Below are 25,141 nucleotides of genomic sequence, written 5' to 3' on the forward strand. Positions count from 1 at the left end.
GTTAGCATGTTGGCCCCACAGTCACAGTGTGGAGATCGGGAAGACCTGGGTTCGATTCTCTCTTGGTCATTTTGCATGTTCTTCCCGGGTACTCCGGTTTCCAAAAACATTCATGTTAGGTTAATTGGCGACTCTAAAAATTGGCCATAGGTATGAATGTGAGGGTGAATGGTTGTTTGTCTATATGTGCCCTGCGACAGTCCAGTCCCAAGTCAGCTGGGACTGACTTGGGCTCCAGCATGCCCCGCGACCCTAATGAGGAGAAGCGGCATAGAAAATGGATGGATGGATATGGCCAATCCCCGGTCCTGGACGCAGCTGCTTTGCTTTTTGTTGCTGTAGTAAATTGCTACCACTTGTATCACCAAAGACGTGTACATACTGTACACTACACCCATGTAAACAGAATGAATGTGAGTTAAAAGGTCATTAAAACCAGTTTTGGAAAAACAGCAGACAATTCTGACCACAAGCACTCACCGTAATTTCCAAACTGAGTGAGTGCACCTGAATATAAGCCACACCCACAAAAATGAAATAAAATAAAAACTTTGTACATCGTGGTGTGAAATACTGTAAGTGTTTTCCACCTTCCTGATTTTTTGCATGTTTGTCACACTTAAATATTTCAGGTCATCAAAAAAATGTAAAAATTAGTCAATGACAACACAACTGAACACAAAATGCAGTTTTTAAATGAAACTTTATTATTAAGGGAGAAAAAAATCCAAACCTAAAGTACATGCCACCCACCCCATTAAAAGGTGACTGAAGTGAGATTGAGAACAGAGCTGTGGGACTCCAGCTAACCACAATGAGAGCCATTATCCACAAATGGTGAAAACATGCAACAGTGGTGAACCTTCCCAGGTGTGGCCGGCCAACCAAAATGACCCCAAGACAGCAGCGTCGACTCATCCAAGAGGTCACAAAAGACCCCACAACAACATCCAAAGAACTGCAGACCTCACTTGCCTCATTTCAGGTCAGTGTTCATGACGCCACCATAAGAAAGATACTGGGCAAAATCGGCCTGCAAAGACCAAAACCACTGCTGAACAAAAACAACAGTAAGGCGTGTCTCAATTTTGCCAGAAAACATCTTGATGATCCCCAAGACCTTTGGGAAAATACTCTGTGGTCTGAGGAGACAAAAGTTGAACTTTTTGGAAGGTGTGTGTCTCCCATCTGGCGTAAAAGCAACGCCGCATTTCAGAAAAAGAACATCATAGCAACCGTAAAACATGGTGGTGGTAGTGTGATGGTCTTCAGGACCTGGAAGACCTGCTGTGATAAACGGAAGCATGAATTGTGCTGAAGGAGAATGTCCGGCCATCTGCTGGTGACCTCAAGCTGAAAGCAACTTGGGTTCTGCAGCAGGACAATGATCCAAAACACACCAGCAAGTCCACCTTATGAATGGATGAAGACTTTGGAGTGGCCTAGTCCAAGTCCTGACCTCAATCCTATTGAGATGCTGTGGCATGACCTTAAAAAGGTGCTTCATGCTGGAAAAGCCCCCAATGTGGCTGAATGACAACAATTCTGCAAAATTCCTCCCCAGCGCTGTAAGAGACTCATTGCAAGTTATCACAAACGCTTGATTGCAGTTGTTGCTGCTAAGGGGGCCCAACCACTTATTAGGTTTTGGGGGGCAATCACGTTTTCACACAGGGACATGTAGCTTTGGATTTTTCCCCCCCGAATAATAAAAAGTTTCATTTACAAAATGCTTTTTGTCTTCAGTTGTGTCGTGAAATGGAGCAAGGGTGGAATTAAATGAGCTCTGCCTCTGCCTACTCCTTTTAAGACATGTTGAATTGTAAACATGTGCTGCCACGTGATCTTGTTTGCATGTTCTTAATAAATTAAAACCATTACCAATTTGACTTAATTAGTCAGAGAATGATTTGACTATAAACAAATGATTTTTTTTCATCTGGCTATGCCTGTTTTGTACAGTGACACACAGAACAATTAAATGCTCTTCCACTAGATGGCAGAAGGTAGATAATGAACCTTTGGATCCACTTGCTGTTACCAGTCTTTGTTTGGGGGGTGCCATTAGATTTTTCTGACACAAAATAAGTGCCCTGGCTCAATAAAGGTTGGAGCAAACTGCTCTGCTAAGTGTTTGGAGTACCCAAAAAGCCCTTTTGTGGCTCCAGTCACTGTACACTGTGTAGGCCGACCACCTGGGTACCACCTGTGTACCACCTGTGTGAAGTACTGTACCACCATCACCACTTGATGTGTGAGACTTTACAGTATGTGACCACCCTTCACTTGTGACGGATACCATCAGGACCACATTTAAAGCAGAAAACATGACATATGACTGACTGTGCATGGTGTGTTTAAGGTTGCACGAGTGGGACTTAATTCTTCTTATGTTTTGCAGGGCGTCCATTAATGCATTTGCTGCTCTGCTTTGCTCAAGTAAGTTTTTAAATTTCCCAGATGATGGTTTGTAATTCAAATTCATTTACACATAGTCATCATTAAACAACAATCGCTAATCATCACTTTGCGATCTATTTTGATTTATTCACCTATTTCCATAAAGTAAATACAGTATGTGTGATATTATTGGGTCAGTTTGTTTATTTCTTGCGATCCTGACTGACTGAAGCAGAAGCTGCTGCTGTCCTTCCTGGGATCTGCACGAAATACAGCAGTATACAATGGTACTGTAATATTACAGAAAAAAGTACTGATATACATAATACAATTATTAAGAATAAATAAAAATCTTGCAATTCATTATGCATCCACTGATAAAACAATTCTCAAAAAGTACGTCATCAAATATCCTAACATATACTGTATAAGACTATAAGATTACATTAGGATCACCTCAAATGTTACTAAAATCGAAATCATCTACTAGGTAATATGTCTGCACTACTAGTATCACGACTGTGCTTGACTGGCAACCAGTCCAGGGTGTAGCCCGCCTCTCCCCGGAAGTCATCTGGAATAGGCCCCAGTTTACCCGTGACGCTCGTGAGGATGGAATCTATCACAGTAAACCAGTGTTGCCAACTTGGCGACTTTGTTGCTAAATCTGGTGACATTCCAAACCCTCTTGGCGACATATTTTCTCAAAAGCGATTAGCGACAAATCTTGCAACATTTTCTGGCGTTGTTGGAGAGTTCTCTGGTATTTGGGGACTTAAAAGTGAAAGCACGCATTGTTATACTGTTTCTGTTGTCACTGAGCAGCAGCACCTCCCCACCCCAAAGCGGTCACAAGTCGTCAGTACACTATCGGCTTCCACAACACACCGAGAGCATAGTGGAGCTCAACGCATCCATTGAAAAAAGGATGCACGAGGCGCGATGCCACCGGGGTGGATTTCGTCCTGTTTTATAGAGCGGGGTCTAAAAAGAAAATGTTTCTTAATTCATTAAAATGACTACTCATTGCACTGAAGCCTCAGTTGGACTCGGCCACTTACCTGTCAGTGTGATGGAAGAGATGTGTGATAAACAAGTACGGTAGTCCTAACTACAAGATAAAAGGGGGAGGCTGGAGGTGAGTCCGGATGTAATTATTACGCTGTCTAGACTTTGAGAGGCGCTAGCTGAGATAAAATATTATGATAAATATTATGTTTATTTTGATGAAATGATTTTTTAAAATTAATTAATTTTAAATTAAAAAAGTAAGAATCAAGTTTATTTGCAGTTCTAAACATAATTAAGGTGTTTTCACTCACTTTTTTGTCTCTCCTATGAGGTTGTGCTTTTTTGCTACATCACCTTTTACATCGTATGCAAATGATGTACAAATTAGCTGATGACGTCTTCTGGCAACTTCTAAGTCAGCCAATTGCTACTTTTTTTAAATTTTTTTTACTGAGCAGTTGGCAACAGTGCAGTAAACTCACAGGCTAGTGAAAATGTAGAGTGAACCTTTAGTAAAACTTGTCATCTGAATGCTTCTTCTATTTGTATAATTTGCCTGGGAAGGATTGATTCCATTCGTACATTCCCATAGAAATAATTAGTCAGTGTCGCAACTTCAAGGACCGCTGAAAAAAAGTGTGAAATCTTAACGTTTGAGGAAAAAACAAAGACGTAAGCATAAAGACAGCATAGACAGGCATAAACACAAACATATACACATTGTGAGCTTGGTGTGAACAGCGGCACATGCATGCTATGCATCTGACCTATATTATCACATACTTAGCAATTATTACTGGCTGCAGGAAGAAAAGCCCTATTTAAAAAAAAAAAAAAAGTTAAAATGTTTTCACCAAAAATCTGGTAAAAAAAAAAAAAACGTTGCATCACAACTATGTGTACAGTAGTACATATAACATAAACCTCCTTTTACATAAATTCCACTTCACATAAAGAATTTATGTAAAGCTTTTGCTTCGTATTACAGAAGAAATTCCATATAACATAAAGCGTCAAGTCAGTGCAAGTCTTTTTTTTTTTTCAATCAACTTTATTAATGCCTCAAGTCAGTCCAAGTTCAGACTAACTCTTGGTGACGCCTTCTGATGCATCACGCTCTCATTGGCTGATTTTCGCGGCACCGCCTCCGCTTTCATCTCATTGGCTGAGTTATACAGTACAGGGCGTACGTGAGTTTGTGTGAGAGAGAGGCTTCTCCCTTCAACCTCCTTCCTCTTCGTAGTCCTCCTGAAACTAACTTAAACAATTAAGTTAAGTTACAAATTAAAATTTTGCACACAGCATTATCGTGTAGTGCGTGTGCGTTTGTCTGTCAGACCAGCTGACTCTTAGACTCTTTAAGTCGTGTTTCGACTCAGGCTAGTCCTCCTCCTTCCTGCCTCCACTTGCGCTCCTGATCAAGACATCTCGTGAACGGTAGGATTGTTTTTGTTTTTCAGTTTTATTCACTTACAGTAATCTTATTTATTAGCTTATTTTATATTGGAATGTTACTGTACTATGTTTATGCTAATGTTTTGTTATATTTTCCCACCATATTTGGTGGACTTTGAATATTTTGAAGTGCCAAAGTTGTGAGTTTGGGAAGATCTTGGAACGGATTAGGCTATTTACATGTATTTTACGCTTCGTATAACATAAAAACCCTATAACATAAAGGTTCTCGGAATGGATTATTTATGTTGTAGGGGCGTCTACTGTATTATTATTAACCAGGGATGTCCAATAATATCGTCCCACCGATATTATCTGTCCGATATTGGAATAAAAATGTGATATTGGAAGATATGGGTATCAGGTTTTTCCCTATAATGAAAACTGATTTTAAAAACTGCTGTATATAATGGGCGTATGCCATCCCGTACTGGCTGTTGTCAAAGCACCCAGTACGGCCACTAGAAGTAAATACTTCGTCACGTCCTGTGTTATTCCTCGCAGTCGGAACTGAGCTTTCATGTGTTCAAACAACAAGCATGGGTTGTCTTGCCACAGACAGCACCGACATTAGCAAACTCATTAGCTTGTAGCAGCGCCGGCACGGCCTTGCTGTTGTCACTGTTGTCAGTCGACATTTTTACCCATGCCTAGGATCACCAAATGTGGAGGTGCGATTCACAACGAGACAGGAGTCGAGGTAGGCGGCACCAATGAGTTTACCCTCCACTCAACTCAACAACAAGCAACCAGTCTTCAGCAACAGCTAAGTGGCCAGAAAAAAACCTCATGACCCACAAACAGAAGTATGCTTGGTGAATGTCCGAAACGATATTGTGGGTCACCACAATGTGTTAATTCCATGACAGGAGATATGTGATGTTACACATATCAGTAACTGAGATCCGGGCATATTGGATATTGGCAAAACAGCCAATATCAGACATCCCTCATATTAACATTTAAACTTTTTCTGGTTACATTATGCCTTATTACTGTTTTTTTTTTTAACTTTTTCTGTGTATTTTGCTGTTTTCTTGCTGGTGGACACACTTAGTACACCTTGGGTGTGCAGGCCACACATAATTATCAAATATTATCCATACACACTGTTGCAACTGTCAGGATATCAATCGATCGGACAGACCAACCGTCTACTGAAAACGCAAACCGCCAGTGTGGGCAGCCCCTCCACCCCCCGGTGTTTAGCTGGAAAACTGACAACCTCTGCATTTGTCTTGTTTCTCTGTTTCTGTCCCCACCAGATGCAAACATCTGCTCAGCGGTAGCCAAAGGTTACATGGCTAGCCTCTTGCAGCTGTATGAGGACTGGCACAGCAAGGATACTACACATTCTGCCATGGAGATCCGCCATGCACTGTTGCGTTGCCTTCATAAAATCACACACAGTGCTCTTGGCAGACGTACTTTTGTGTCACAAGGAGGCCTCAGACTTCTTTATCATACAACCCAGGTAGAATGCTTCTTGTTTTATGAATTCTGTTTGATTTTAGAAGAAGCCTGAGACATACAAGTTAATAAGGGTCTGTTGACCTGAGACCATTTTAAGTCAGATCCACTAATTTGTGCTTAAAGGGAGGACCAGACCAAGTGGAGCACCTAGAACACTTTACTGGTGTTTTGTCTTCTTTGTTTAAAAAAAAAAACCTAATTCATATCAAAGATCTCTGATACATTTCTGTAAAAGGGATAGTTGGGATTTTTGACAGCAGTATTGTACTGATGTGACTTTTCCGCCTTCGTCCCATTTGCCGGATACGATACGGTCGGTTTTTGGTGTTGGGGAAAGTCGTTTACAGCTAATTCATTACAAATAACCAACACTTCCTCAAGCTAATTGTTATGTATCGTAGGGCCATAGACACAGCCCATGCTTGATGACAGTGTCAAAATTTGACATTTTTATGGGGTTCTCAATTACCGTAAATTGTGGTGTATAAGCCACACCCACTAAATTTACAGGAAAAAACAGATTTGTTCTCATATAAGCTGCACCAATGTATAAGCCACACGTGTCCATGTCATAAAATGGCATATTGTGCTGTGCACTAGTCCGTGAGGACCAGGCAGCTCTTTATTACGTGATATGATTTATTATAATCATGAGCTATGAGAAAACTCACAACGAGGTTGTCAACCCATTGGAAATTGCAGGAGGTCATTACTGAATTTAACAGTCTGACTCACTGTAACACTAAACTCATCACACAGCAACTTAACACTCAAAAGGTGTACCTGATAAATATCCAAACCAATGTGCCAATATGAGCTGGAAATAAAAAAAAAAAACAACATTTGGAGGTTTTGTCACCATGCGTTTAGTCTGAGCAAAACATTTAATTGGAAGACAAGCAGCATAAAAAATGGATGCATGGTGCTGCAATGCTGCCTCTGTCCACCAAAGGGTGCAAGAGGAAGACGGAACCCACAGGGAAGCTGACGTAATTGCAGCGCCCCAATGAATGCATTGCTCAGGCGTAATGCATTGTGGGAAAGCTTCAAAATATTTTTTTTTCCTTCATTTTAGGCTCGCATTGACACATGTCTGTATATTCCCAGGTATACCTTTTGAGTGTTAAGTTACATGTGGTGATGAGTTTGATGTTCCTGGTGAGCCACTGAAGATCTGAGGAGCCACTTGGGAGCCAAAAGAGCCGGCCCTTTTTAGTGAGCTGAGCTAAAAGAACTGGCTCTCTAAAAAGAGCCAAAATTTCCATCACTAATTACAAGAGCAAACTGGTGGAAATGACTTTTTATGTTTACGTCTGTCATATTTGTGGCTTTTGCAGACATGTTTGCTGAATAAATGTCTGGAGTCACTGGTGGAGCCCTCTGTTCAGCTGATGAGGAAGTGCCTGCCAAAGACCCCCCTGCCACTGACATCAGATCAGTCAGCATATAGCTTCCCCCTGCCTGGAAGACAATGTGCCGTTTGCGATGTAGCTGCAGCAACAGGTAAAGCCATGGCCATTCAAGCTAAAATTGCAAATATACTGCCTCAGTTTATGAAGTAACAGTTACCAAACTCACATCTAATAATCTAAAAAATAAGTATTGTACACCGCAGTGGAAGGTCAGTATTATGCTTTTTTAAAATTATGTTTAGACAGGTGTCTGGTGTACTAATAATGTACAAATGTTCTGCTGTGTCCCAGCAACAGCTGTTTCTTCGCATTGTGTATTATTTTATAATGTGCAGCTCATTTAGTAATGCTTGTCAGTGCAGTACTGTATAAAGTATGTAGATACAATAGACAGATACAGTATTTCCATTTCTTCTTTTTCATTTTGTTTTTGTTTTTTAAGATGGCAGCAGTGGGGAGATTGAGGAGGAGGAGCAAGAGGAGGAAGGTTGCCAAGAGGCTGCCAGCATAGACTATGTACGTTCATCGGACTGTAACTGGTATGAATGTTGGAAAACAAGAAAGCTACACAATTCAACTTTACATTGTATTATTAGTCCAGTTCTTTGTATCCACCAATGTCAGCATTTTCAGCGATGCAAATTGTGGGTGTTCATTTCATTTACTGTAACTCTCAACACTGCAGCTCATATGATTTTGTTGGAACTTTCATCGGAAGTCAACAATCCTCTGCAGAAACAGAATTTGACATACAGTAGAGGCACAAATACTGTATATACAGTCTTCCCTCGGCACATCACGGTTCGAATTTTGCGGCTTTACTTTTCAAACATACAGGCTGTCCCCAAAAAATGTACGCACCCTTTAGCAGCTGATAACTCAATTGTTTGTTTTTTCTTTGCAGATTAAACCCATTGAAACCCATTTGGAGAAAGGAAATAAATTCTGGAAAAAAAAGCGTGAATGCACACAAATAGCACGGAAATAGTTTTGTGATGTGTACGATTCCATTGCTTCGCACTGGCAGCAGTGTCTGGACCAGAAATGACGTCTGTTTGAGAACAAGCGGTGACAAAACAATGTTTGTAACAATGTTTGTAAATTCTATTACATTTAGAAAATCAAACAAATTAGAAGAAACACCTACATTACAACGACGGTGTATAAAGTCTGTATACTTTTTTTTGGGATACTGTATACCAATAAATAAATCATGCCTGTCACGGGAACAAATTTAGCTGGATGATAATTGTCCTATAAATGATTGTTGATAATTGATATGATTGACAACATTTTTGAGACAATTTTTTCATTAATTATATGGCAAAATAATGGGAGTATATTGTATCAAAAGCAATAAACTTCAATTTCCCAAGGGTATTTACCATTGTAATTGGAAAGTCAAGAGCTTTTAAATAACTTAAACAAATGACATAATACATTAAACAATCAAAAACAGACACATCAACTAAATGAAAATAAAATGGACTCTTTTGCAAAAATTGCACTTAAATAAACATCAATGTCAAACTAATGTAGGCGGCCAAATTTGAGCTGGACCACATATCTGTGGTGGCGGAGTAAAATGCAATGTTTAAAATGCAATTGCTTTTTGTCACATGTACGCTGTCCCAGGCGATTCCTACTGTCAAACATTTCTAACATTTCCCCAAATGTTGGCTTTTCAACCGTATTGAAAGGTTAAATTTCTTTTGCAATTTAGGAAGCGACACTGTCTGTGAGCAAGCACCATTTTGCACTGTTTTGTTTATATTTACAAAACAACCAAACACTTCAGTCAGCACTGACTGTCGGGACGAAAGTCCACTGCACCTGTCGTATTTCCCGCCTTCCTTGTTGCTACTTTCGAACAAGTGCGACATGTCGGTTTGTCAGTGTTCATGCGCTCACCTTGTTCAATCTGTTTAAAACAGAAATATTTCCACACTGGCTGTTGGCTGTTAGCCAGCACTCACTAGTAGCCCCGCCTCCGCGTACTGGGACAAAGAGGCTGAATGGCTGAGAGGAGGGTTCACTCTCTCCATTCGTTCAACGGTAGCACCAACGTACCCAGACAGATGCAGAGTGAACCCTCTTGTCATCCAGCCTGTGTGGTAAACTGGGACGAGGAAATCAAACACGCATGCATGCACATCTCAATTTAGCCGGCAAAACTATCGACTTTGGGGATTTTCATCGTTCGATTCATTGATTTATCGATTATCGTGACAGGCCTAATCATGCTGTTTCATAGTTGAGTATGGCACCTATGGTCTGGTGCTTGTGTGTCTCAATGAACATTATAGCAACATGACTGACACCTAGTGACCAGTGTAGAATACTACACAGTTGGAATGTATCTACTGAATACCTTAAACACATAATTGTATTTTAGTTCAGTTAGCAACTTTTTGCGTAAATTTAGACAAAAATACATTAAATTTGCTTAAATAGGCATATTTTGAAAATTAATACTCGGTCATATTCAACCATGAAACAGTATCATTTATTATAATAGTGTGAAGTCGCAAAATTTGAAGCCAACGTGTCGATCGGCTACTGTACATTGTTTCATCTGTTGGAAGACTAAATTACGTCATTGCATGTACGGTATTTAGGCATAATTCAGAAGCAACGGAGAGGAATGTTTGTTGCTTGTTATGGATCACAAAATATTTCTTGTTCCAGGATGATGACTTGGAGACTGACCTGAACAAACTTTGTCTTTGCCCCGACCCAGACAGACCCAAAGAGCTACTGCCACAGTACAGCCGTCTCTGTCCCGAGCTCTTGCATGACTTCCAGGTAATGTTTGTGAAAGTGTTGCTTCTGTCAGTATGGTATCCTTGTGTGTGGCTCATACTACAAACAATTAATTACTGTTATCACCACTGTTAGCACCAGTGTATCACAATTTAAATTCATCCTCTTATTGCTTTAAATTTGCATTTCAGTTAGTTTACATTTGGTTCGTTCATTGTAATGCTTGAAAATGCTTCATTTAGGCAGAGAATATGTAAAATGTGCTTAAATAGGCATCCTTTTTTCCAAGTAATGAATTTATATATTTTGGAAAAAACTTAATAGAGTGAAGCTACAAAATTCAAATCGCAATGTGGCAAGAGATATGCATTGAAATTTCCAATTTTTTGTTTTAAATACTATAATGTCGAAAATCTGTCATGTTACGTGTATGTACTGTATCACGAGGGTGTGTCATGGTAAATGTACCGGTTTTCCTTATTTGAATTAAGTCATGGAATTTATACTTAGGGTTGTCCGATATTGGCTTTTTGCCGATAACCGATATGCCGATATTGTCCAACTCTCAATTTGCGATTCCGATATCAACCGATACCCACACTGATATGTGTAACATCACATATCTCCTGTCATGGAATTAACACATTGTGGTGACCCACGATATTGCTTTAGACATTTGAGATATTACTCTTGGGGATTAATGAAGTATCCATCCATCCATCCATCCATCCATCCATCCATCCATCCATCCATCCATCCATCCATCCAAGTGTGATGTCATGGGGCGAGGTTTTCCCCTACTTAAGAACGATTCAACTTAGTGTACTGTATATATCATATGTATATACCGGGGGGGTGAGGGAAGAGTTTTACATATATATATATATATATATATTGTAGCTGTTCATTCATTTAAATAATCAACATTTGATATGATATATTTTTTACATTGGTAACTTTTTGGGCAATAAATTAATTTAAGACAACAACAAAAATCTGAGGAGCCACCTGGGAGCCGAAAGGCTCATCTCTTTTTAGTGAAAGGAGTCAAAAGAACCGGCTGTCAAAAAAGAGCCCAAATTTCCATCATTAGGGACCACCACCCCGCACTTACACGTCTGGCAACGCCTCTTAGTGTGTTTCTAGCAGCAGCAGCAGTCTACTTTTGTGACAGAGGTTGTGATTAGATTCAAATTATATTAACTATTCTTATAACTTCAGAAAAAAAATGCTCCACAAAATGCTTGAAAATAATCAGCACAAATCTGTCTGTTTCACCCAGGAGCTGGATTCGAGTTCAGAGAGAAGTTCACCATCATCGTCATCTTCATCGGATGACGACACTGTGCTTTACAAAAATGTAGCTTTTCACTTCTTTGGGGCCGAAAGACGGCAGAGTGCTGAAGTTCTCTCAAAGACAGAAAAAGGCACACCAAGTCAAACCAAATCAGGTTAAGTTGTATTTATAATTTATTGTACGTAACATCCAAGATCTAGAGCAGGGGTCACCAGCCTCTAGCCCTTTCTTCCAAGAGGTACGTTTACAAAATGAAAATGGTCAAGAGGCCCTCATTTACTTTCATAGCTTATTCATATTAAACAAAGTAAATGTGCTGGTTTTACCAGAACATTGACAAAATCTTAAATCCAAAACTCACCATCCGTCCATCCATTTTTCTCTCCTTATGCGGGTCTGAGTCGTGGGGAAAGCAGTCTCAGTAGGGAAGCCCAGACTTCCTGGTCCCCGACCACCTCTGCCAGCTCCACCAGTAGGACACCAAGGTGTTCCCAGGCCAGCTGTGAGACATAATCCTTCCATTATGTCCTCAGGCCCCCAGGGCCTTCTCTCGGCTGGGCATGCCTTAACACCTCACCAGGAAGGCATCCGGACTAGATGTCCGAGCCACCTCAACTGGCTCCTCTTCATGAGAAGGAGCAGCGAGTTCCTCCCAGATGACCGAGCTCCTCACTCTATGTCTTAGGGTGAGTCCAGCCACCCTATGGAGGAAGCTCATTTCAGCCGCTTGTATCCGCCATCTCGTTCTTCCGGTCACGACCCAAAGCTCATGACCATAGGTGAGGGTAGGAACATAGATGAGGAGGTAAATTGAGAGCTTTGCCTTTCGGTACAACGACCCCATTACTGCAGACGGTGCGGCGATCCGCCTGTCGACCTCACTCTCCAACCTTCCCTCACAAGACCCCCGAGATACTTGAGCTCATTCCCAACCCTGAGGGAGCAATCCACCCTTTTCCGACTGAGAACCATGGCCTCGGATTTGTAGGTGCTGAGTCTCATCCCGGAAACTTCACACTCAGATGCAAACCGCCCCAATAAACGCTGTAACAATTGTTTTACTGTATGTAACAATGTAACAGCTTTCAAAACATAATATATCAAAAGACAACTAAGTACATGACTTGGACCATTGTATTCAAAATAATTTGAATGAAGACATGAACTTGTGAATGTATGAGCCCCTGGAAATGCTGCGTGGAAGTATGAAGTGAAGTGGGACACTGTGTAGTAGTGCTATATTAGTGATGGACATGGGACTTAACACGTGCATCTTTATTTCACTTTAAAACGCGGTATAACACTCTTATATTAGATAATGGTGGACATGTGGATTAACAGTTGCATCTAGTTTTGTTTATCGCACAGAGATGGGACTTACATGAGGCTAAAACCCTGCAATACGCTCGTAAAACTTGCATGAAAAAAACTAGAATGTTATCCTGACAGTGTGCAAGGGGCAATAAAGTGTTGTGTTATATTGTTTTACAAAGTCACAGCTTACCATGGTGTAAAAAAAAAAAGCAGTTTGTTTTGCCGTTTCTCTCGTCGTATTCACTGTTGCAGCCGACTGAGTGAGGGGTGGGGGCCAGGTACTCGGGCAGGGTGCAGCGCAGAGACACACAAGAATGGAGCGACAGGAATTCCGCGCAGATAAAAAAGAGTTCATGTATTTGTTACATATTCACTGATGTTGATTAATTGGTGATAAGTCATAATTGGCTCGGGCTCTAATTAAAACAACCAAAAAATGTGTCCACCTGAATTTTGGATTTCAGAATGCATTCCTTTGAAGAGTACAGAACAGTGTTTCCTCGTTTATCGTGGGGAAAGGTTCCCAAATTGCCCGCAATAAGTGAAATCTGTGAAGTAGCCAACTTTATTTTTATTTTTTACAATTAAGGGGGAGACCAGTCCAGGGTGTACCCCGCCTGTCGCCCGAAGTCAGCTGGAATAGGCTCCAGCATGCCCCCGCGACCCTGATGAGGAGAAGCGGCATAGAAAATGGATGGATTAAGGGGGAGATAACACGCAAAGCCCGTGGGAACGAAATTGGGATGCAAATTATTTTCTGCATGCACGCAGCCAGGTCGCAAGGGAAAGACAGACTTGTGTGTGTGGCAATTTTAAAAGTACATTGTGTACACACACACACATATATACAGTATATACAATACATATATATATCAAGGGTACCCAAGTGTTACATTTAAAATGTTAAACTGGTGGATAGACCTTGGTAATGTTATCAACACAAACTTCAAACATTGCAAAAAACACAGCCAACATACCAGAGCCCGAGACATCTTCCATTTCCCATAGCAACCCTCCCAAGTTCACTCTTTCTTAAATGTAAAGTACATAACTCGGTGTCCACTCGGTGTTAGACTTTTGTTCAAATAATCTCATTTTACTCTTTTATACACAAAAAAATCACTTTAGTTGCAGAGTTGAGTAATTATTCCATGAATATATACCATTGTAATCATCATGGGGTTTGTTTTTCCATGGAATTATGTTCTTCAAAATTTTCATCGGCAGGCGGACACAAAGGTTATGTACTTTTCACTAATGATTACACAACAGTTATTTTTTTTTACACTGAATATTTGAATAAAACACATTAGAAACCAATTTCAGACATCATTCTTTAATTCTAAGTAGAAATCATGACAAAATGATCAGAGAAAATATTGTTTATTTCACAACAAAAGTAGACATGCTTTACATGTAACATTTCAATGTCCAAATATAGACACCTTTTACAACATAGCCGTGATTGCGCAAAATAAAAACATGAACAGGCTTAATTTATTATTTATTAATTTAGAATAATTTATTTTTATTATTTAAACGTCTATAAACGTCAGAGTGATAGGGATAGTACACATTGTTAGAACAACAATTTCAAATACTACTCTAGTCCAGTTGAAGACAGCAAAGGGTACCCTTGATCTGAGGATGCTTTGTGTTATTATTGGTTGTTGGTTTCAACATTTCAGCTTTTTCACATTGTGCCTTTTGCTGCTGTGATGCAATTGTTTCTGCAGTGATGCAATGACAAATGAGCCACAGGCTTCAGATGGCCCCTGAGCCGCACTTTGGGCACCTCCATACCCCGACTTTTGTGGCTCTTGGTCCGGGTTGAGCCTGTGGCGTCGGCTTCATGAGCAAACCACAACTATTTAGCTTGTTGGCTCAGTGTAGTGGAAGAGCGATGCAGACTGAGGAGAGGGGTGCTGGTCAAAGCGCTACAACGGTCAGCCCTTAACGAGTGGCGTCGTCACGGCTCAAAGATTTATTGGAGTAATAGTTGTAACTTTGAGGTAACAAAGGCAGACTTTGAGCCCGACAGTATTAACGTGCTATAATTACTGTTGTGAGCGCAAGCACATTGCTGCAGCGCCCCGTCACTCCCTCCCTGTTTCGCTCGACATTTTTGCTAGCATGGAGGAGCGGGTCGGTGTTCTAGTGTACGTCTGGCCGGTTTTTGGGGGAGGGGGTCCTTGCTGGGGCTCGCGGGTTGCTGCCTGGTTAGCAGCGAAGCATATGGGCGTGTTCAGTGGACAAAATGCGTGCCTGTTGGTCGCTCTCACTGATATGATAATACAGTTTTTTCAAAATGTCTTCATGATCGACCGGCAAAGTCCCAAAGATTGACTAGTTGCTCATGATCGACGGGTTGGTGACCCCTGCCGTACGCCCGTCTTGCAATCGAAGTGAGTGGGCTGCACGGGCCTCATACGATGCCCACACACGTACCTACCTGGTGAGTGGAAAATACGACAGCCTGACATGGAGCACACTTAACAGGCACGAGTCGCACGCCGCACTCACGATCTACCAATCTTTGACGGAAGGCAGAAAAAAAGGTATATAAAGTATTTTGCGTAATTGCTTACTACTTCCTATGTCTTTGGCATACAGCTGCTGCCATATTAAAGGCCAAAGATTTCAACAGTCATAATGGCATCCTAAGCACCAGCTCTGAGGTTGGAGGCAAGGTTAGAGAGATGAGGTAAGTTGTAAATCCTGTACATCTGTGTGCGTGTTTGTTTTCCTGTTTTTGGTCAGTTAGGGATACCAAAGTTATTTCTATTTGAAATTATGAGAAAGATAAGATTTTAGGGAGTTTTTTTGTTACTTTCCTGAAAGTCCAAAGTTTACATGCACAGTGACGAAGTCTTTAAACATGGCTTGGCTTTGCTTTGCTAGGTTAACTGACATTTGAGTTGGTTGGAGGCACACCTGTGCATGTACCGTAAACGCCGGTGTATAAGCCGCACCCACTAAATTTACAGGAAAAAACAGATTTGTAGGTAAATAAGCCGCACATGCCAACATGGCATGGCAACATCGCAGTGCCAATACTGACACCGCAACGTTGTATGTCAGCCAATACCGATACAAATATCAACCTTCTTTTCTCCTTTTCTGTGATTGTAACAGATTTGCATGCATGTACTTTTATAGATGTTCAACCAACAAAAAAAAAAATTTGGAAACTCAGTTGAAATTTGTTTTCTGGTTCTAGGGGCGAAGCAAAGTCCGGTCCAACAAATGATGACCAGGATAACAAAGAGGGAAACAACAACTTTTACAATTGTGCCATGATAGACAAGTTAATTGAAAGACATGGTGTTTCCATCCCTTATCATAAACCCACCATGTACCGTGCTGCAGCCATCAAAACAAAATCTATTCCAGGATTCAACATCCTGGCTTTCCCTGATTTTTGGGGTCACATCCCACCAACAGGAAATGAAACCATGGCCCCACGCAAGCCCAGTGTTCAGAGGTACACCATTACACACCTAAACAACGGCATGCAATCCTAACTCATACTGTATTGTGGCATATTTTGGTGACTTGTACAAGCCATGGCATGCAAGTTTAGTCAGTCATTCTTATCTTGGGCCATGTCATTACATAAGAAGTTTTAAAAAAATGAGACAGTCAAAAATAACACGTTAATTTTTATAATTATGTTAGAATTATTGCATGCGCATGGAGGCGAGCCACACCTCGCTGTGACGACAAATGTAGCATCCCCGTGGATGTGCACAGTCTGACCCTTTTTTTTGTTTTACGTTATTTCTACCATAACACATAAACAGCATTACGCAGTTCTAGGCCTGTCATGATAACAGACTTTACTGGGCGATAATTGTCCTACAAATTATTGCCCAGTTCTGGTCGATGATCCGTGACGAGGAAGGCAGTTCCGCTTAATTGATGGGTCATTTAAGTAAGCTTCTCAAAACAAAATGCTATTGAAAAAGAGTAATACATCTTCATCACAAAAATGCCTCCTCAAAAAAAATGTAGTAGTTGTCTCCCGTCGTATCCCTGCACACTGTCGCCTGAGCATTCTTGTGTACACCCCTAATCAAAGTCTTAAGACCAGTTGAAAAATTGCTAGAATTGGGAGTGAGGCAAAAAACATTTGGAACTTGTCTTTTAGACAAACAAACCGAAAAAATTAAATAGGTTGTTTATCACCTGATCAAAAGTTTAAGACCACAGGCTAGAAAAGCCAAAATTTGCTCAAAATGACCATTTTCTGTCATGCATTCACACTGTCATGCCCTCCTGATGGTAAAGCTAAGAAGCTTTCTGTTTTTCAATGTGGTGTTATTGTGGAGCTGCATAAGCAAGGCCTCACGCAGCGTGCCATTGCTGCTGAGGTTGGGAGCAGTAAATCAGTCATTCTGCATTTTTTTGAAAGCTCCTGAGCATTATGGAACAAAAAAGTCAAGCAATAGACCCAAAAAAATAAAAATAATCACACCTGCGCTGAGCCGGAGGATCCAATTGGCTGTCCATCAAGACACAGGGCGGTCTTCCACCTAAATTAAGGCCCTACTGGTGCCGACTGCAGCGCAATAACCATCAGACGGCAAAAGTATTCTGCGGGAAAAGGGTTTAAAAAGCAAAAGGAATTCAAAGTCCTCATCTTCTTCAACGCCACAAAACTGCCCGTTTAGACTTTGCCAGGGAGCATCAAACATGGGACATTGAAAGGTGGACAAAAGTTTTATTCTCCGATGAGAAAAAATGTAACCTTGATGGTCCAGATGGCTTCCAACGTTACTGGCATGACAAGGACATCCCACCTGAGATGATGTGGAGGGGGGTCCATCATGATCTGGGGTGCTTTTTCATTCAGTGGAACACCGGAGCTTCAGGTGGTGCGGGGTCGTCAAACGGCGGCCGCTTACGTGCAGATGTTGCAGCGGGCATCCCTCATGACCGAGGGCCCTCGTCTGTGTGGTAACAGCTGGGTTCTTCAACAGGACAACGCTGCAGTTCACAATGCTGGCTTGACCAAGGACTTCTTCAGGGAGAATAACATCACTCTTGTGGACCATCCTGCATGTTCCCCTCATTTAAATCCCATAGAGAACATTTGGGGATGGATGGCAAGGGAAGTTTCTAAAAATGGCCATCAGTTCCAGACAGTTGATGCCCTTGGTGAAGCCATCTTCACCATTTGGAGCAATGTTCCCACTAGCCTCCTGGAAACACTGGCATCAAGCATGCCCAAAGCAGTTTTGGAAGTGATGAACAAGAACGGTGGAGCTCCTCATTACTGAGTCCTACTGAGAACATTTTTTGTTCTGGTTTGGAGAGTTTTTTGTTATTTTTTGAGTGATGGTCTTAAACCTTTGATCAGCTGATAAACAGCCTATTTCAGTTTAATTGTTGTTTTCAATAAATGACTTTTTCAAAGTGCTTTTTGTCTCACTCCCCCTTCTTGTTTTTGCATATTGTAGCTCTACTTAAAACCTCATTAAGATCCAAATGTGCCAAATGCTAATTCTAGCAATTTTTCAACTGGTCCTCAGATTTCGATCAGGAGTGTTTATTCAGGCTGGCAAAATGATCAAGCTCGTTTATGTTTGTCGTGTGGACAATTGATGTATTGATTATCGTGACAGGTCTACTCTGTTCCAACACCATGTATGCATATTGGAGTTGCAAAAATGTCTCTCCTTGGAACAACACTTCCTCATTCTCACCACAGTACCGTGATGTGCATTCACAAACACTCTGAACTCCGCACTCCGAACATTAACACAACAAAAGCAGGTCATAGGAGACCACTGGACATCAGCAACAACAACAACTACTGCTGAAGTTCATTCATGCAGTCTATTTTTCACTCAAAAAAGAGCAACGGCTTTCATCACATCATCATCAAAATCCTGCTGTGCACATCCAAGGCCACCCAAAACCTCGCCCCCACTACTTTTCAGATTTTCTTCAATGTTGTCACCTTACATCCTCCTCCCCCCTCCACCTCAGAGCTTTCAGTCATTCTGCTGCCAAACTTTGGAAGTCACTCCCACCAGACATCCGTATTCTGGACACTCTTCCACGTCCTCAAAACCAGACTCAACCCCCCCAGGACATCATACTCTGTGATTCACAGTGGCATCTTATTAAATTATTAAAATTATATATTTATATGTTATTACAGTGTTCCCTCGCTCAGTCACGGTTCACCTTTTGCAGATTCGCTGTTGCACTCTTTTTTATTGCTCCTTTTTAGTTATTACAGTGTATGAACGTTGGTACAGGCCGAGCCTGGCCCTTTAAGAACAATTGCATTGGGGGAAGTTGAGTGTGCAATGAGGTTTTGCTCCGTTAAAGATTTTCATTTTTCGCAAGCCGCCACCTCGTCTCTGCATACTGGGGGTCAAGCACTCGACAGCCTCAACTCGAATCGAGTTTTGCAGCCTCAGAACATATACAGTATAATAATATGTACAAAAATATTGTTGGCTACTTTGAAGTTTCACTTATTGCGGGCTATTTTGGGAACCTATCCCCCAAGACAAACGAACGAACAGTGTATATTAGATATTGTAACTGTAACACGCCCCACCCGTCAATGTTTATGTTTGGACATAAAGTGGACAGAAAAGTTTGGACACCGCTGACATACTACAACCTTTTTGAATGGTTGCAATGTCACACACGTTTTGAAAAAAGTGACTTAATCCTACCTGAATTCATTGTCCTACCCTTCAATACTTGTTTTGTCAGGCAGAAAGTGTTTGAAGACATCCAACGCTTCTTGAATACTGATGACATGGTCAATCAAATTGTCTTTGACCTGGAGGATGACAGGTAGGTCAACAGTGCACGCTAATAAACACAGCACTTTTCCTTTCTTGAATGGTACAATATGAGGCATACATTTTGTTTGTCTTAAAGTAAAACCACATGAGAGTTTATTTTAAAAGTATTAGACATAAGTAATAATAATACAGTAGCAAGTAAAAGTAATAAGCACTGTTTTTCTTTGTTAGCTCACCTGACAGGCCAGATTCTTTGAGGTTTTTTTCCAGGTTTGAATGTGGAAACCTCAGAAAGGCTGTTCAGGTTCGCAGGTATGCCCATGTTTTTAATAATAAGTGTTTATTTTTCATTTCAGAATAAAGAAAAACATTATTCATACTGAAATGCATAAGTAACCCAAAAATAAGAAACTACAGCATGTGGATTCTGAGCCACGGTGGGCCGAGACACTGCAGGTTTTCTTGATTTTAATGATAAAACACCTCCTTCAGTTTGAGGGAAGGAGCTCATCAATTAAAATACCCGCTGGAGAAAACCTGCAGTGTCTCGGCCCCCCCGTGGCACGAGTTTGACATGTGGTCTATTGGGAGTACAGTGGTATCTCGTTTTTTGTTGTATAATCACTGCTGTTAATAGCTAAATATATAATATGATTGTACTAGCCAGTTGAGAGACAGTCTCTCCAATGTGTCCTGGGCCCTCCCCGAGGCCTCCTTTCCGGTCGGACGTGCCCTGAACACCTCCCGAGGGAGGTGCCCGATGCCCACCGGATGCCCGAGCCACCTCATCTGACTCCTCTGAATGCGGAGGAGCAGCGCTTCTACTCAGAGTTTCTCCCGAATGACAGTGCTTCTCACCACCTAAGGGAGAGCCCAGTCACCCTACAGAGAAAACTCATTTCGGCCGCCTGTGCCCGCGATATTGTCCTTTCAGCCACTACCCAAAGCTCGTGACCATAGGCGAGGAAGGTAGGAACGTAGCTCGGCCGCTAAATTGAGAGCTTTGTCTTCCGGCTCAACTCCCTCTTCACCACAACGGACCGATGCAGAGCCCGCATCACTGCAGACGCCGCACTAATCGGCCTGTCGGTCTTTTCATACATGTAGAATGTCTTTATTTACAGAGAAGTCTGTACTCAGCATTGCAAATTAAGGTAATATTCTTATTAAACCGTATGGGAACCAGGTCTAAAATCTGAGTCACCATTTTTGTTGTTCGCTATTGTTATTCATGAGATTCATACTAGGTAACGCATGCCCTAATTAAAATACTAGTGACAACCCCTACGTACTTTGCAGCTCAGCGATTACAACTGACTCAACTCCTTGACTGAACCAGGCTATTCATTTTCCACATCCCAAAAATCCCTACTTTTGCAGAAATTCCACATTTTCCAAACACAAATTACGTTTTATCTGAAGAAATCCTTCTACTTGAACGTTCGTCCACTGATTAATGTCACACCAAAGCATCCTGCTAATCAGAAAAATTCAAGCTATCTCCTGTATTTCTGAAATGATAAAATTCACAGTTTTCCACAAATTTCACATCATTTGACTCAAATTCCCATTGAAAACATTTCCCTATCCATTAAAAGCAGGGATGCTCCGATCAGGGTTTTAGGCTGCCGCTTCCGATACCGATCATACGTGAGTGAAATCAGCCGATACCCATAACATGGATTAACTGTACATTTATTTACTATGAGTGCTATTGGTTGGCGCCACTATTAGACGATTCCACGGGCCCCTGGCCAATAGGTAATGTTCATTAAACAACAACAAAAAGTGTATGGAGGACAAGACATAATGACACTAACAGACAAAGTTAACACGTACCTGATGGATGTCATATCCACTTCCCCGTGGAAGAAAAACAACCTCCAAACTAACCGCATTACTCGTTTTAAAAACAAAATGTCACTGTGGGAAAAAGTCACATTTAGAGTCCGAAGACGAGAAGCTAGGCGGATAATTCCACATACGTGGACAAAAGTGTTGGTACCTTCGTTCAAAGAAAGAAAAACTCACAATGCTCACAGAAATAACTTGAAACTGAAAAAAGTAATAGTAGATAAAAATTCTATGAAATGTAACCAATGAACGTCACACATTGCTTTTCAACCAGGCTTCAACAGAAATATTGAAAATAATAAACTCATGAAACAGGCCTGGACAAAAATGATGGCACCCTAGAAAGAGTGAAAATAATGTGAGCAAAGGGACATGTTCATTCAAGTGTGTCCACTAACAGGTGTCTACAACCTTGCCATCAGTCACTGGGCCTATAGATAGGACTCTAGCCTGTCACTGTGCTGTTTGGTCACATGGTGTGTACCACACTCAACATGGACCAGAGGAAGCAAAGAAAACATTGTCTCAGGAGATTAGAAAGAAAATGATGGACAAGCATGTTAAAGGTAAAGGCTATAAGACCATCTCCAAGCAGCCTGATGTTCCTGTGACAAGAGTTGCACGTATTATTCAGAAATGTAAGATCCATGGGACTGTAGCCAACCTCCCTGGACGTGGCCGCAGGAGGAAAATTGATGACAAATCAAAGAGACCGAGAATACAAATGGTAACGAAAGAGCCCAGAAAAACTTCTAAAGAGATTAAAGGTGAACTTCAAGCTCAAGGAACATCAGTGTCAGATCCCACCATCTGTCGTTGTTTGACCCACAGTGGACTTAATGGGAGAAGACCAAGGAGGACACCACTGTTGAAAACAAGTCCTAAAAAGCCAGACTGGACTTTGCCAGACTACATGTTGACAAGCCACACAGCTTCTGGGAGAATGTCCTATGGACAGATGAGGAAAAATGGAACTTTTTGGCAAAGCACATCAGCTCTACGTTCACAGACGAAAAAATGAAGCAGATCAATAAAAGAACACTGGGCCTCATTCACGAACATCTTCTTAAAAGTCTTCTTAAGAAGTGTACTTAAGAAGGCGCGGGTTGGAAACTGCGCCACATTCACGACACGTTCTTAAGTAGGGATAATCGTTCGCACCGGTGTTCTTAGGTTGATGAATGCCAACTGGGATGCCCGTGCATGTGAGCCCTAATTTGCATAGGTCACCGCCTATTATTTCCTATATAAGGTCAAAAATGTGCCGTGCGCAACGGGCAGCTGGAGGCGGAGATGGCAACGCGCAAGGGCAAGACTGAGGAGCAGCTGGACAACAAACAGAAGAAAAACGTCAATTCTACTGAAATAGAGGTGCTTTTACAAGGAGTGAGCGAACACAAGACCACCTTATTTTCACGTGTATCCACCGGTCATCAGGCCATCCAAAAAGAGTCGGCATGGAGCACCATTGCAGGAAACATAAATGCCGTTTCCACGGAGAAACGCACCACCGCAGAGGTTAAAAAGAAGTGTTTTGACTTAAAATAGACTAAAAAAAAAGATTAGACTGCACCGGAGGGATCTGCAGGAAACGGGAGGCGGGCCATCAATCAGAAACCAAACCATTTCGTAAACTCTAGAAAATATTTACACGATCATGATGGAAAAATAAAGTCAAAATACATAGTTTGTGTGTGACAATGTATTTTTTCTGTGGTTACATTTGATTAGACGCTGCCTAATTAATACAGCAGCCCCGTGCTCTGGCTCAAGACGTGGCTGGGGGCGCATGTCGTTATCTGGGGGTGCTACGTGCGCAATAGGCACACCACGTTTCATTGCGATGTTATTCTGATGATCCTGCACACCTGCAAGAACAGAGAGGGAAGCCTGAAGCCTGAAGCAAATAAATCTAATGGTCCCTTTACATTCTCTCTCTGCGCAGCGCACGTCCAGCCAGCCTTTTTTTTTGATGAATTGGGATTTGAATATATATTTATCCATGGAGTATATTTTAGTTGTTTTGACGATAAATCATTGTTGGGATATTTTATTTGCACTACATTTTTTGGGATCAGGTTGCAAAATCCATCATGAGGGCGATTGCCATTGAAAGTGCAAGCTTTGCTTGTGCGTAAGAGTCCTCCTGAGCGTTCGTAGAATTTGTTCTTAGATCTAAGAACTGTGAGTTAAGAACACGTTTCATGAATGCCAAAAATCTTCGTAAGAAGGCTTTAAGAACAGATTTGTGCGTAAGAACGTTTCGTGAATGAGGCCCACTGTCCCTACTGTGAAACATGGAGCAGGATCTGTTATGTTCTGGGGCTGCTTTGCTGCTTCTGGAATCTGTGCAGGGTACAATGACATCTCAAGACTATCAAGGGATTCTAGAGTGAAATGTGCTGCCAGTGTCAGAAAGCTTGGTCTCAGTCGCAGGTCATGGGTCTTGCAACAGGACAATGACCCAAAACACAGCTAAAAACACCCAAGAATGGCTCAGAGGACAACACCGGACTGTTCTAAAGTGGCCTTCTATGAGCCCTGGCCTTAATCCTATTGAGCATTTTTGGAAGGAGCTGAAACATGCCGTCTGGAAAAGGCACCCTTCAAACCTGAGACAACTGGAGTCGTTTTCTCATGAGGAGTGGACCAAAATACCTACTGAGAAGTGCAAAAGTATCATTGACACTTACAGGAATCGTTTGATTGCAGTGATTGCCTCAAAAGGTTGTGCAGCAAAATATGAAGTTATGGGGTGCCATCGTTTTTGTCCAGGCCTGTTTCATGAGTTCATTATTTTCAATAATTCTGTTGAAGCATGGTTGGAAAGCAATGTCTGACGTTCATTGGTTAGATTTCATAGAATTTGTATCTATTATTACTTTTGTCAGATTCAAGTTATTTCTGTAACCATTGTGAGTTTTTCTTTCTTTGAACGAAGGGTACCAACTATTTTGTCTACGTGTGTATGTATCTAGCTAGCTGCAGAAAGCTTTGCCCAGCTTTTCATTCCAGCTTCATCTCTTTCACATTAACATAAAATTTGTTCAGAAATTGCCTTCTCTAGATATTTGTGATGATTTTATTTCTTTTCCTCTACAGATATGAATATGACCTCATTTTAAACGCCGATGCCAACTGCTGCAAGCACACTCAGTGGTTTTACTTTGAAGTCAGTAACATGGTGCCTGACGTTCCCTACCGTTTTAATGTCATCAACTGTGAGAAAAGCAACAGCCAGTTCAACTATGGTGAGAACTGTTTGTGAGCCAAGTTTTCAGAAGGAAATATTAGAAGAAAAACTAAGTTTGGACCATTTCAATGAGAAATTGTGACCTGATCTGTCAAGTCACAGTTTCATGTCCTTCGTGCCAGTTAGCGTTGGGTTG

The 25,141-nt window shown here is 41.4% G+C and overlaps 1 protein-coding gene across 6 annotated transcripts in view; it reads left to right on the forward strand.

The window, feature by feature from the left end:
* The window catches only part of LOC129181477 (cytosolic carboxypeptidase 4), a 98,782-nt gene that overhangs the window by 30,147 nt on the left and 43,494 nt on the right, over positions 1 to 25,141 (forward strand). For 5 of the 6 annotated variants that reach the window (XM_054776734.1, XM_054776738.1, XM_054776735.1 and 2 more), the window contains 11 exons: positions 2,402 to 2,439; positions 6,132 to 6,340; positions 7,677 to 7,842; positions 8,194 to 8,267; positions 10,440 to 10,556; positions 11,797 to 11,965; positions 15,739 to 15,829; positions 16,346 to 16,609; positions 19,864 to 19,947; positions 20,130 to 20,210; positions 24,855 to 25,003. In XM_054776734.1, the coding sequence (XP_054632709.1) occupies positions 2,402 to 2,439; positions 6,132 to 6,340; positions 7,677 to 7,842; positions 8,194 to 8,267; positions 10,440 to 10,556; positions 11,797 to 11,965; positions 15,739 to 15,829; positions 16,346 to 16,609; positions 19,864 to 19,947; positions 20,130 to 20,210; positions 24,855 to 25,003 (1,442 nt within the window). The remainder of the gene's footprint in view (positions 1 to 2,401; positions 2,440 to 6,131; positions 6,341 to 7,676; positions 7,843 to 8,193; positions 8,268 to 10,439; positions 10,557 to 11,796; positions 11,966 to 15,738; positions 15,830 to 16,345; positions 16,610 to 19,863; positions 19,948 to 20,129; positions 20,211 to 24,854; positions 25,004 to 25,141) is intronic. The other variant, XM_054776739.1, reaches the window with a different exon arrangement.

Source organism: Dunckerocampus dactyliophorus, chromosome 5 (genome assembly GCF_027744805.1).
Source record: "Dunckerocampus dactyliophorus isolate RoL2022-P2 chromosome 5, RoL_Ddac_1.1, whole genome shotgun sequence".
Classification (NCBI taxonomy): Eukaryota; Metazoa; Chordata; class Actinopteri; order Syngnathiformes; family Syngnathidae; genus Dunckerocampus; species Dunckerocampus dactyliophorus.